Consider the following 12191-nt stretch of genomic DNA (forward strand, 5'->3'; position numbering starts at 1 on the left):
TGGACCAGGGCTCAAACCCGTGTCCCTGCATTGGCAGGTGGATTCCTAACCACTGCGCCACCAGGGAAGTCCCAGATTTGTTTTTAAAAAGGTCTACCTCATTGAAGTATGGTATGAGGCTGGGAGGGAACTAAAGTATATGTAGATAAACCAGGTCCAGGTGGCTAGTGGCCCAAGCCCAGTGAGAAGGGGACTGTAAGAGTCCAGGCAGGAGATGTGGGAAGACTGGATTAAAATAGTGAAAGTGGAGTTCGAGAGAAGTGGATGGTTTTGAGAGATATCTGGGGAATAGAATGTTTAGGACTTGGCATGTGAGGTGAAGAAATAAGATGCGTCCCGAAAGACTCCTAAGTCTCTAGCATACATAACCGGATGGAAGAAGGGTTTTCCCCCAAGATAGGAATATTGGAAGAGGTCAAAGTTTGGAGGGGACAGTCATAGATGTTTGCTTTGTTTCCCAGAGTGAACAATTTCAGGAGTAGTATAGATCATTACATCAGCTCCTTCCAGAGATAGCTCTTACCACACTTGCACACCACACTGAAGGGTCCTCTATTTGGGGTTGAGTGGTCCCATGGAGAAAGCCAACAAGCCTGGCTTTGCCTGGATTTGCTGTCTCCATACTTACTTCAGGGCCTTGAACTACTACTTGCTAGCTGTAAAGCATTGGGCAAGTCATTTTAAGGGTCTCTGGACCTTAGTTTCTTATCTTTAAAATGAGGGTAATAGCTTTTAGTCCAAAAGATTGTTGGGAGGATTAAACAAAAGCATTGATATTCAAGAGCTGTGTGAATGTCCGTGGACTGCACAAACACAATATGTTATTGTTATTCCTACTCCTATATTTGTTCTGAATATTACCGCCAAACTTATATTAAGAATATAAAATTCAATGTTTTCTCCAAGAGTTCTCTGGGAAAAAAGGTGTGATTGAAGTCTAAATAAATAAATACACCACCCAGAAGCTAGAGATGGTGGCCCCCAACTATGTATAAGCCTGTGTGTTTACTTGGATTCAGACTTTTCCGACATGTAAATTATGCAGAGTCTGTGTCACAGCAGAGCACTCTGTTCCTAAAAAGAATTCTCTCTTTTTTTTTTTTTTTTTCCTGAATCCATCCTCTACCTTTTAAAATAAATCTCATTATGGAGTGCTGACATTTTCAGTAAAACCATTAAACTAAAATCTGAGGATTTTTTAGACTAAAAACAAGTCTGGTTTATTAGGCAGCAGCTTATAACTTGCGCTAAGTAGATACAATCTATTTAGAGAAATTTATGTAGATATCTGATAAAATATTTCAGAATCCTCGTCTCTTTCTGACTAAGGCGGAGAATGTTAAACAGATTATCAAGAATTCTTTCCTTCTCTTGGTGGAGTAGAAGTTGAGTATTGCAGCATTGTTAGAGTGGATGGAAACCATAGGACCAAGATTTAAACCAGATCTCTTGACCCCACATCACTAACACTACTACCATATTCTAGCTGAGTGGCTTTCAATGTGACTTTCTTCAAAGGGTGGTGGGGAGATGTAGAGCTAATACTTGTACATGCATAATGGCCGACATATAATAAGGCATGATCTCATCTTTCTTTCCTTCCTTCTATTTCTCCCTATTTCTTCCTCCTTCATCTCCCTTTTTCTCTCCTTCACGTCTCCTCCTGTTCCTCTTCCTATTGATTAAACTTTTCATTTTTTTTCTTGCCTGTCTTTAGACTACATTGAGGAATGGCACATATTGGGGTTACCCAAGGTCACTTAGTCACTTAGGCCCCTGACAATGATAACAACAGCTCATTTACAAACCACTGATTGAGAATCATGTCCCTTAATCCTCTCCCCAAACTTAGGAGATGAGTACTGTCTCCATTTCACAGATAAGGAACGTAAGCTACAGACAGGCTCAATAGCCAATCTTACAGAGTTAGTTAGCTGGAAGTTTTCATCCCCATACTCAGCCAACCCAAAGGCCTCCAAAATGATTATGATTGGCATTCCTTTACCACTCAACAGATATTTATTTAGAGCAGGCTATTTGACAGGAACAGAGTAAATAGCCCCGCAGGCACAGTCACAGCCCTCATGGAACACACACACACACACACACACACACACACACACGCGGACACACACACACACAGGAATGATCCTCAGACGACACTCACTGGCATTGCCCTACCCTCTGTACTTTGGTGTCCATTCTGATTTGTCAGTGTTCATGTGGTACCAGTTACTAAACTTTCAACATATCGTTCCTTCTTACAAACTATGAGAGGGCTTCCCTGGTGGCGCAGTGGTTGGGAGTCCGCCTGCTGATGCAGGGGACACGGGTTCGTGCCCCGGTCCAGGAAGGTCCCACATGCCGCGGAGCGGCTGGGCCCGTGAGGCATGGCCGCTGAGCCTGCGCGTCCGGAGCCTGTGCTTTGCAGCGGGAAAGGCCACAACGGTGAGAGGCCCGCGTACCACAAAAAACAAAACAAAAACCAAAAAAAAACAAACTATGAGAAGTGCTGAAAATGGAAAAGGATCAGAAAGCTTTGAGAAAATGTAATAGGGGGACAAGTTTATATAGGAGTTTAAGAAATCTTCTTTGAATGAGGCATTTGAACCATGACTTGAACAATGACTTTTCTCAGCCTGCTATGAGATGGATGGTGCTGGGCAGAGGCCAGACCATACAGGGACCTGTAGTCCATGTTATGTAACTTGGATTTGATTCTGAAATAAAAAAGATATCATTTAATAGAGTGAACAGGGGAGTAACCTCATTCCTTTTGTATTTGAAGAATAGCACTCTGGTTACTGTGTGAGAATGGATGGGAACAGGGTGCCCAGTCCTAATCTTTACATTAGATGGATTCTGTGTAGTGGGGATTCAGATATGAATCAGTCACAAATCATCCTTTTCTGTCTCTTAGGGAAGACAAAACATGTACTGAAACAGTTATCATACAAGTCATGCAGTGCTATATACAAAGGCTGTAGCAGACAGACAGTAAAAGCATTGAGAGTGAGAAGAATTTCAGACCATGTTCACTTTCTTTTAACCAGAAGCCACTGCTTCTTGTTCTCTCTGTTCTCTCTGTTGGAGAGATTCTTAACTCTCAGAATTTTCCATGCATACCCTGAAAGGCTCTCAAATCTGAAGCAAATCAATTCAGTAAACACTTTACCAGTGTCTGCTTTGTCTTTGGCTTGTAAGAATCTCACTTCACTTTTTTCACTGTATTTCTACCATAAGAAAATGATAGAATGAGCTTGAAATAGTGATGGCTTGGGTGGAGGTCACTGGACCTATATTCAAGTCTCCATTTTATCTTCAGTCAGCAATGCGACCTTAGGAGATTAGCATAAACTAATGCCTAGTGAGTCATCCAGATTGAGTTAGAACAAAGATTATTTTTGGTGTGCTTTGAGGAAGATGTGCTCCATGAAGGTTTTCTAGAGAACTGGGAAGACATGGAGGAGCATGAATCAGTTGACTGCCAACGTGATACAACCTTGCTATTCCCCTAATGGATCCTGTCAAGGCTAATCATCTCTGAGCTCTGTGGCTGTAAAACCTCTCCCTGTGGACTTCCCTCGTGGCACAGTGGTTAAGAATCTACCTGCCAATGCAGGGAACACAGGTTCGAGCCCTGGTCCGGGAAGATCCCATATGCTATGGAGCAACTAAGCCCATGCGCCACAACTACTAAGCCTGCGTTCTAGAGCCCGCGAGACACAACTACTGAGCCCATGTGCCGCAACTCCTGAAGCCTGCGTGTCTAGAGCCCGTGCTCTGCAACAAGGGAAGCCACCACAATGAGAAGCCCGCACACCGCAACAAAGAGTAGCCCCGCTCGCCGCAACTAGAGAAAGCCCGTGCACAGCAACTAAGACCAAACACAGCCAAAAAAACCAAAAAACAAAACAAAAAACCCCAAACAAAACAAAATCTTTCCCTGTGATCCTCCACCTCCCTCTTCCCTTAGTCATGGGGCTGGAAGGAGAGAGAGAAGGGATGGCATTCTTCAGCTTCTCTTTCTTCCGAGGTGATCAAACCTCATTATTTTCTGTGTCAGTAGATATGTTTCAGACAATTCCATTATTTTCAACTTGGAAAGATTATGCAAATGACTTTTCTTCTCTGTGGTGTTTTTTTTTTTTTTACAGCATAGACCGCTGGAACAATGAAAAGGAGAGGATTTTGCTGGTCACAGACAGGACTCTCTTGATCGGCAAATATGACTTCATCATGCTCAGCTGTGTGCAGTTGCAATGGATTCCCCTGAGTGCTGTCTATCGCATCTGCCTGGGTAAGTTTTCCTTCCCTACAATGTCACTGGACAAGTGAGTATGATGCCTTAGACTTGGGAAAATGGTGCAGTGGGTGTGGGGCAGGCAGGGGAATCAATCACCAAGTTCAGTTCAGTGCAGTAAGCTGGGAGAATCCAGGGGAGAACGGTGACGCTGTAGCCGAATTCATCAAACAATCCTTGAGTTTCCACTCTACATCAGACACCAGGGATACAATTTTAAGTACGTTTGTACTTTAATATGAGTACCTGACAAGTCAGTGATTGAATGTAAAGAGCTGTGGGGACATGGAGGAAACGGTTTTAACCTAATTCCTGTGGCAGAGATCAGAGAAGCTTTCCTGGAGAAGCATTTGAGCCAATATTTGACATGGGGTAGGAGTCAGCTGAAGAAGAACAAAAACTTAAGAATATTCTAAGCAGAAGGAAGAGAGAGCAGCCAAAGGAATGAAGGTGGGGAAAAGTTCTGTAGAGTAAACACCATATAGTACCACTCCCATCTGTGAGGTAAGCCTGAATACCCCCCTGTCTCCTCAGAGCGCTGTCACCTGCAAAACACCCAGCACTTTTAATTAAGGCAGTCTGGATCTAGACACCTTGGTGCCTTTATTCGTGACATTTTAACCCGTGGCTTCTAGCCCCAAGCAATTGACCATTTCTACCCTTCCTTGCTGTACAATGTTCCTGCAACTTTTTCTACAAAGGTAATGCCTTCCACCCAGGGTCAATCAGGTTGGAAATGTTCCAGTGAGAGGTGCAGCCAAATACACCAGTGTGGCTTTATAACAGCAACCACTGGAGGGCCTTGTTCTTGGGGTCCTTCTGCCATCCTCACCCCCAGCAGCTGTCAATTGCCTTTGGGAATTGAAATTATTCTACAAAGCTTGATGAACAGAACCCAAGATGGCTAATAAGTCTTCTTGAAAGGAGTCTCTTTGGAATCTTTCCTGGAAGCTTAGTGGAGGAGGGGACATCACCTCTTTTGGAGAGGTTGACAGTTACCAAGAGACCTGATGAGGTCTATAGAGGAGGGTTGCTGAACTGAGCAAATTCTTGTTATGGTCTCAGGAGGAACTGACTTTCTTCAACATTTAAAATCTAAGCCGGAGGACAGCTGCCTTCCTCTGAACCTCTGAATGTGAACTCTTCCCGTGGAACTGTGAGCTCTTTGAGGGCAGGTACCTTCTGTGGTTGTCATTCTTTAAGCACCTGGCTGAAAAAATCTTTCTAAAATACTGAAAAAAGTATAGGTCGATCAAGTGATTGGGTTTCCTTACATAAAGCATATCACATCAGAAACCTATTTCTTATTTGATCTTTTCATGGATGCTAGAAATGATTGATTTAGTTCACTGACTTTTTGAACTGGTGGATTCTTCAATAATATAGGCACGTGGTAAACATCTATTTAAACATCACAAAAAATTATTTACTGTCAGGGTATCTCTCCTAACCCAGACTTTCAGTTTTCCAGAATTATTTTCATAGGTGATAGTTAGCCGTTTCATGTGTTTTATTCTTTTTTTTTTGAGAAATAATCTGCAAATATATAAGAATAAAAATGTCTTTGTATGTATATGTGTGGGTTTACACATATTTGTAATATTGATATACACATACATTTATCACAATTTATTTTACCCAGAGGGTACACATACATAAAATGTCCTGCCTCAAGCTATTTTACCCAAAAATATACCTTGGAGACTTCATTCTGTAATCATGGAAAGATTAACTTCAGTCTTTTTAATAGTGCAGAATATTGCATTTCAAGTCTAATCTATTTATGCAGCCCCTCATTCATGGATATTTATTTTTATCTTTTCTACTACAAACAAAGCTGCTATAAATATCCTTGTCTACAAGACTTTGGCATATGTGCAAATGTATCTGTAATGTAAATTTCTGTAAGTGGAATTATTAGGTCAAACGTCATGTGAATTTCAACTGACAGCTACTGCCAAATTGCCGTCTAAACAGGTGATGCCAGTTCATGCTCCCTCAATGTGTGAGTATTCTTTTTCACACACTCTCACCAATATCGTGTATTATGAAACTCTTTTTCTTTGCCAGGGAAATAAAGAAAAATGTTTATTTTTGTTCTAATTTCCATTACTAGAATTTGAAGGAAGTTGAGGGTGTTTTTCTTAGGTTAGAAAGTAATTTTATTTCTTTTTCTGTGAACTGCCTATTTTTGATCATAGCCCATATTTTTTCTATTGAGATATTGATTTTTCTCTTACTGATTTGTAAGAGCTCCTTATATATCAAAGAACTTGGTCCTGTTTCTGTCATATATATTGCAAACATTTTTTTCCCATTTGTCATATCTCTTTTAACTTTATCATGCTATGTTTTTCTGTCTTTGAGTTTTAGGTTGTCAAATGAATCAATCTTTCAAGACTTCTGAGTTTATTTCTTTTTGAAAAAGGTTTTCTCCACACTGAAATTATAAAATATATTTCCACGTTTTCTTCCAAAGTTTTTACAATTTATTTAAAAAAATAGTTAAATTTATGTTTCATCTGGAATTTACCTTAAATAAGAAAAAAGATAAGTAATCAGCTCTATTTTTTTAACAAGATGACAGGCTAGATTTCTCAACATCATTTATTCAATGCTCCCCTTTATCAATATATATTTTACCATGTGTATTTGTGTTTATTTCTGGATTATCCATTCATCTGTTTACTAGAGTACAAAATGGTTTTAATTATTATAACATTTTATTACATTTTAATATCTGGTAGAGTTACTCCCCTCATTAATATTTTAAAAGAATTTATTTATGTATATTTATTTTTCCATCAGCTTGCCTAATTAAAAAAAATCCTATTGTTAATAGGATTTTCAAATGTTAAATCAACCTTTCAGTCTTAAAATAAACACATTTAGACATGGTGTATTATCTTTTCTATACATTGTTGAATTCAGCTTGCTAATGTTTTATTAAAGAGTTTTGTGTCGTTCATGAGGATATTAGTCTATTATTTTCATTCTTTTGTAATGTCTTTGCCAGGTGTTTGTGTTATTCTGGCCTCATAAAACAAGTTGGATAGTGTTCTCTTCTCTTTTATTTTCTAAAAGATTTTGTGTATAACTGGTGTTTTCTCTTCCTTGAATGATAGAACTTACAAAGGAAATTTTCTGGGCCTGAGATTTCTTTGTGGGATAGTTTTAGATAATGAAGTTAATTTGTTTTATAAATATTGAGTTACTCGTATTTTTTTCTTCTGTGTTAATTTTGGTAAATTATATTTTTCAAGGAATTTGTTGTTTAAGTTGTTTTATCTGAAAGCATATAGTTGTTAATATTCCATTATTATCCATTTAATGTCTTCTTTCTTGATTTTCATGATCTGCATTCTCTCTCTTTCTTTATTTTTACTGTTGATGAACCTACTGATTTTTTTTTTTTTTGGTTTTAACAAGAACATGTTTTTCACTTTGCCAATTTTCTCAATTGTCTATCTAGTTGATTTCTACTATTTTCTTTATTTTTTTCTTTCTTCTACTTACTTTTTGGTTTACTTCTCTTTTTCTTTTTTTAACTTCTTAATGTGGAACCCGAGGGCATTGATTTTAGGCCTTTCTTTGTTTCTAACATGACCATTTAAATCTATAAATTTCCTTCTACACACTACTTTCACTACATCTCACAGATTTTGGTATGTTGTGTTTATACTATCATTCAGTTAGAAAGATTTTCTAATTTTCCTTGTGATTTCTTCTTCGACCCATGGATACTTTAGAAAGCGTACTGGAAAATTTCCAAATATTTTGAGTTTTCCTAGGTATTTTAACGTTACTGAGTTTTAACTTAGAGAATATACTGTCTTTGACTTTAATCCTTGTAAATGTATTGAGACTATTTTATTGACTCAACTATATAGTACATCTTTCTGAATGTATCATGTGCATTTGAAAAGAATTTTGTGTTTAGTTTTCTATAGATATCAATTAGTTCATTGAGTTTGATAATGTTGTTTAGATTATTTATGGATTTACTGATTTTTGTCTAGTTTTTTTTTTTTATTGGTTACTGAGAGGAGAATGTTAAAATCTGCTAATATTGTGGGATTTTCTCCTGTCTCTTTAATTTTATTATTTTTTGCTTCATGTATTTTGAGAGTCTATGTTAGAGGCACACACATTCATGATTGGTATGTCGTTTTGATTAATTGAGCCTTTTATCATTATGAAATGTTACTTTTTATCTCTGGCAATACTCTATCTAGAAGTCTGTTTTGTATCTCATATTATTATAGCCACTGTATCATTTTTATACTTATTTTTGCATAGTACATATTTTTTCATCCATTTACTATCTCTCTTTGTATTCAAAGTGCATTTCTTGTAGAGATCACATAATTGGGTCATACTTTTAATCTGTTCTGATCATCTCTGCCTTTTAATTAGAATATTTAGTTCCTTTTGTAATTTAGTAATTTTGATATGATTGAAGTTAAGGATACCTATTACTTGTTTTCTCTTTCCCCCTTCTATTTTTTATTTCTTTGTACTTTTTTAAACCTTCTTTGTAAGTATATAAATATTCTTCATAATTATATATATAATTACATATATATAATTCTTCATAATTATATATTGGGTTGGCCAGAAAGTTCATTCGGGTTTTTCCATAAGATGTTACAGAAAAACCTGAACGAACTTTTTAGCCAACCCAATACAATATACATAAGCATTTTAGCTATAACAGTTTACATAATTTTGTAGTTGCTTTAGGCAGATTTTCTCAACCTCAGCACTATTTACACTTTGATCAGGATCATTCTTTGGCGTGGGAATCTGTTCTGAGCACTGTTGGATGTTTAGCAGCAACACTGGCCTCTACCCACTGGGTGCTAGTAGCACTGCGCCTCTGTGTTATGACAATCAAAAATATCCCCAGACATTGCCAAACGTGCCTGGGAGTAAAATCACTCTGAATTGAGAACCACTGTTCTAGAAATTATAATATAAATACTTTTCACCATGCACTTAGAGTTAATATTATAACACTATACTGAATATTATAACACTACACTTAAAACATAGAAACCTTGTAAATACATTGTTCTAAGAATGTAAATGTTGGAAATGGCATGATAAAGTCAGTGTAGTCACAGGAGGAAACAAGAATGAGGCTTTGAAGGAAGAAGTTTATTATACTCACAAGTCCCAGAAAGGGAGTCACCATATGCCATGTAGGGCCATAAGGGAAGACACAGTGTCCATCAGGAGGCAGAGGGGCAGGAGCTGGGGGACAACTTAGGCCGTGATCTTTATTAGAGTTTCCACAGGAAAGGCAAGGCAGGGCAGGGTAAACAGTTTATGATTGGCCAGTATGAATAATTTTGATAGACTTTAAACTGCAGGTGGTTCCTGGTTACCTGGTACCTGGTCCTTGGCTAGGGCAAAAGAATATTGCCTAATGGGAAGTATGGGTGAGATAGAGGAGGTATGCCTCTGGATTGTTTAATTTGCATATCAAAGTCCATGTGTTGGGACTTTTGCTATCTCTAAGAGTTGGCTACCCCTAAGAGAGACAGTCTCTTCCCTCCCAGAAAGATGTCAGAACATTATAATACACAGAAAATTAAAATATATGTATATAATATACATATAGCTCCATTTACATCCCCTCCTCACTGCCTTTTACATTGCAGTTGTCAGCTCCATTGTGAAACATAAGAAATCTCCATATTCATACAATTCTCACATTCTCTCATCCTTCACCTCCCTTCTTTCATTAGTTTTACCAGACAAATTTCATTTTTTATGGCTTGTTTTATTTGATTTCCCATGAGGCACCCAGTTATTACCATAGAGAGTTGGTGTTATTCTGGGCCTCCTAATTAACTTGTGTGGCTTTATTCAGATTTTCATCCTGGGGTTAGAGTAAGAAAGCCTGTCCCAGCAGCTAGCATGCTGTTAAAAATTAAAATGCGTATTCTGGGCCCCCCGGGTGTAGGAATGTTGTGTGATGAAAGGGTGGTTTTTAAAGTTCTGCTCAGTTTTTTTTAGCAATCCTCCGTAGTAGAGTTCTGGACTGGGGATAGAGTCTTGGATTTCAGTCCTAATTTTACAACTGTTAACTTTGTTTCCTCATCTTTCAAAAGGTCATTCATACTGTCATTCTATTTCATTAATAGTCTTATTGTACAGCTCTAATGAGATAATTTGAAAGCACCTTGTAATATGCCTTATAGATATCAGGTGTTAACAAGTTCTGATTTTTCTCCCAGATGAAAGCTTTTGTTCACATGGAACTAAGTAGATTAATTTGATTTTTATCTTTATTTCCAAGTCAGTTAGCCCTTCTTGGTTGGGCATTAAGTCACCATTATAAGTCAGAACTCAGGCAGCAGCAGGCAGGGAAAGGAGGAAGAGGCAAGGGAAAATCACCTGCTAAATAATCATAAACTGAATCCAGAGGAAAGCCTGAATAAAGTGAGCAAATTTCCTTGTTAAAAGAAAATGCAGTGACTTAACATTAGCACCTGCTGGCTGCAGAAGGTAATGCTGACACTGTTTACCAAGAGCTCTTACCTCCCTCGTGCCATTTGAATTTCAACAGCAGGAATAAATAGTATGGACTGACTACATTTTAGAGATGAGAGAAGTGAGACGGAGAGGGGTCCAGGGATTCATGCACCGTCAGCTATTTAGTATTAGAGTTGGGCTTCAAAATCAATTCTTCTAACCTCCCGTCCAGTGTTTTTATTTTAACAAATAATATTTTATCTCCTTTTCTTCTCCCTCCCCTCCCCTCTCTTCCCCTCCCCTCCTTGTCCCTTCCTTTCCCTTCCCCTCCTTGTCCCTTCCTTTCCCTTCCCTCTCCTCTTTCTCTATGATCTTGCTTCTGTTTTTTTCATCCTCTGTCCTCTCCTTTCCTCCTCTCTGTCCCTCTGGGTGAAGATAACCTCTCCTGTTAATGTACCTTCTGCTTCTCTTAAGAAGCTGTGAAGAGGACTATTGGAATTTAGCAGAACCTGTGCCAGTGTATCCCACATATTGGTACTTACAAAACAGAGTTGTTCTGTTTTATTCACTGTTTTGCCTTTGGCTTAATATGAAGTGAGAGTGTGATGGGAAGAGACAACTATAGGCTATGGATCATTAATCTGTGAGATGAAGGAAGATTCTCTTTGGATTAGAACATTCACCAGACACAAAACCAGGAAATGGTAAAAGGTCTGATTTATCTTACAGAGTAACTAGCTTAACTAGTTGCTAGTACATAGCCTTTGTTATTGTTCCTTATCTGAGATGAGAACCCTATATCTTATTTCTATCATAATTGGATTCATTCCCAGATTTTAATTAAAATTTAATTTTTGTAATCCTGTTGTGTCTATAACCTCCCAGAAAAGTGGAGGAGGGAGAGGAAGACTCCGTTTCTATGAGATTAACCATTAGGTTAAAGCTATGGCCAATTTTAACCACAGCAATTTTCTTACTGCTTGAATTTAGACAATTCATTTTAATTCCTGGGCTCTCAATTTCTGATCTATAAAATGTCAATAATAAAAATCCCTGTCAGGCCTAACTCATGTGTCATTATAGATTTAAATAATGTATATAAAAGTGTTTTGTAAGTTGTTAAAATAATTGTTACTTAAAGAGTTCTAAAAATCCATGTTTACTTGCTAACTCTCCCATTTTTAAAAATATGCCCACAGAGATAATGATGAGGAAACTGAGTGGTCAAGTGACTTGTATGTAGTCGAACAGATACATGATGGTGGGGTCTGGAACATGAGATCCTCTGATTTCAAATCCTCCTTTTGTTATGCACCTAGTTCCTACTGGTCCTCAAATGCATTGTAATTTTTGAGGATAAATGGGCCCCATTTCATGACCTCTGTTCCTATCTGAAGTCTGTAAT

At 37.9% G+C, this 12191-nt stretch overlaps 1 protein-coding gene across 1 annotated transcript in view; it reads left to right on the plus strand.

Moving 5' to 3' along the window:
* TPRG1 (tumor protein p63 regulated 1) overlaps window positions 1-12191 on the plus strand; it is a 118936-nt gene that overhangs the window by 32677 nt on the left and 74068 nt on the right. Inside the window, exon 3 of the mRNA XM_067033502.1 lies at window positions 4158-4334. Coding sequence (XP_066889603.1) covers window positions 4158-4334 — 177 coding nt within the window. The remainder of the gene's footprint in view (window positions 1-4157; window positions 4335-12191) is intronic.

Source organism: Kogia breviceps, chromosome 5 (assembly GCF_026419965.1).
Source record: "Kogia breviceps isolate mKogBre1 chromosome 5, mKogBre1 haplotype 1, whole genome shotgun sequence".
In the NCBI taxonomy this organism is placed as follows: domain Eukaryota; kingdom Metazoa; phylum Chordata; class Mammalia; order Artiodactyla; family Physeteridae; genus Kogia; species Kogia breviceps.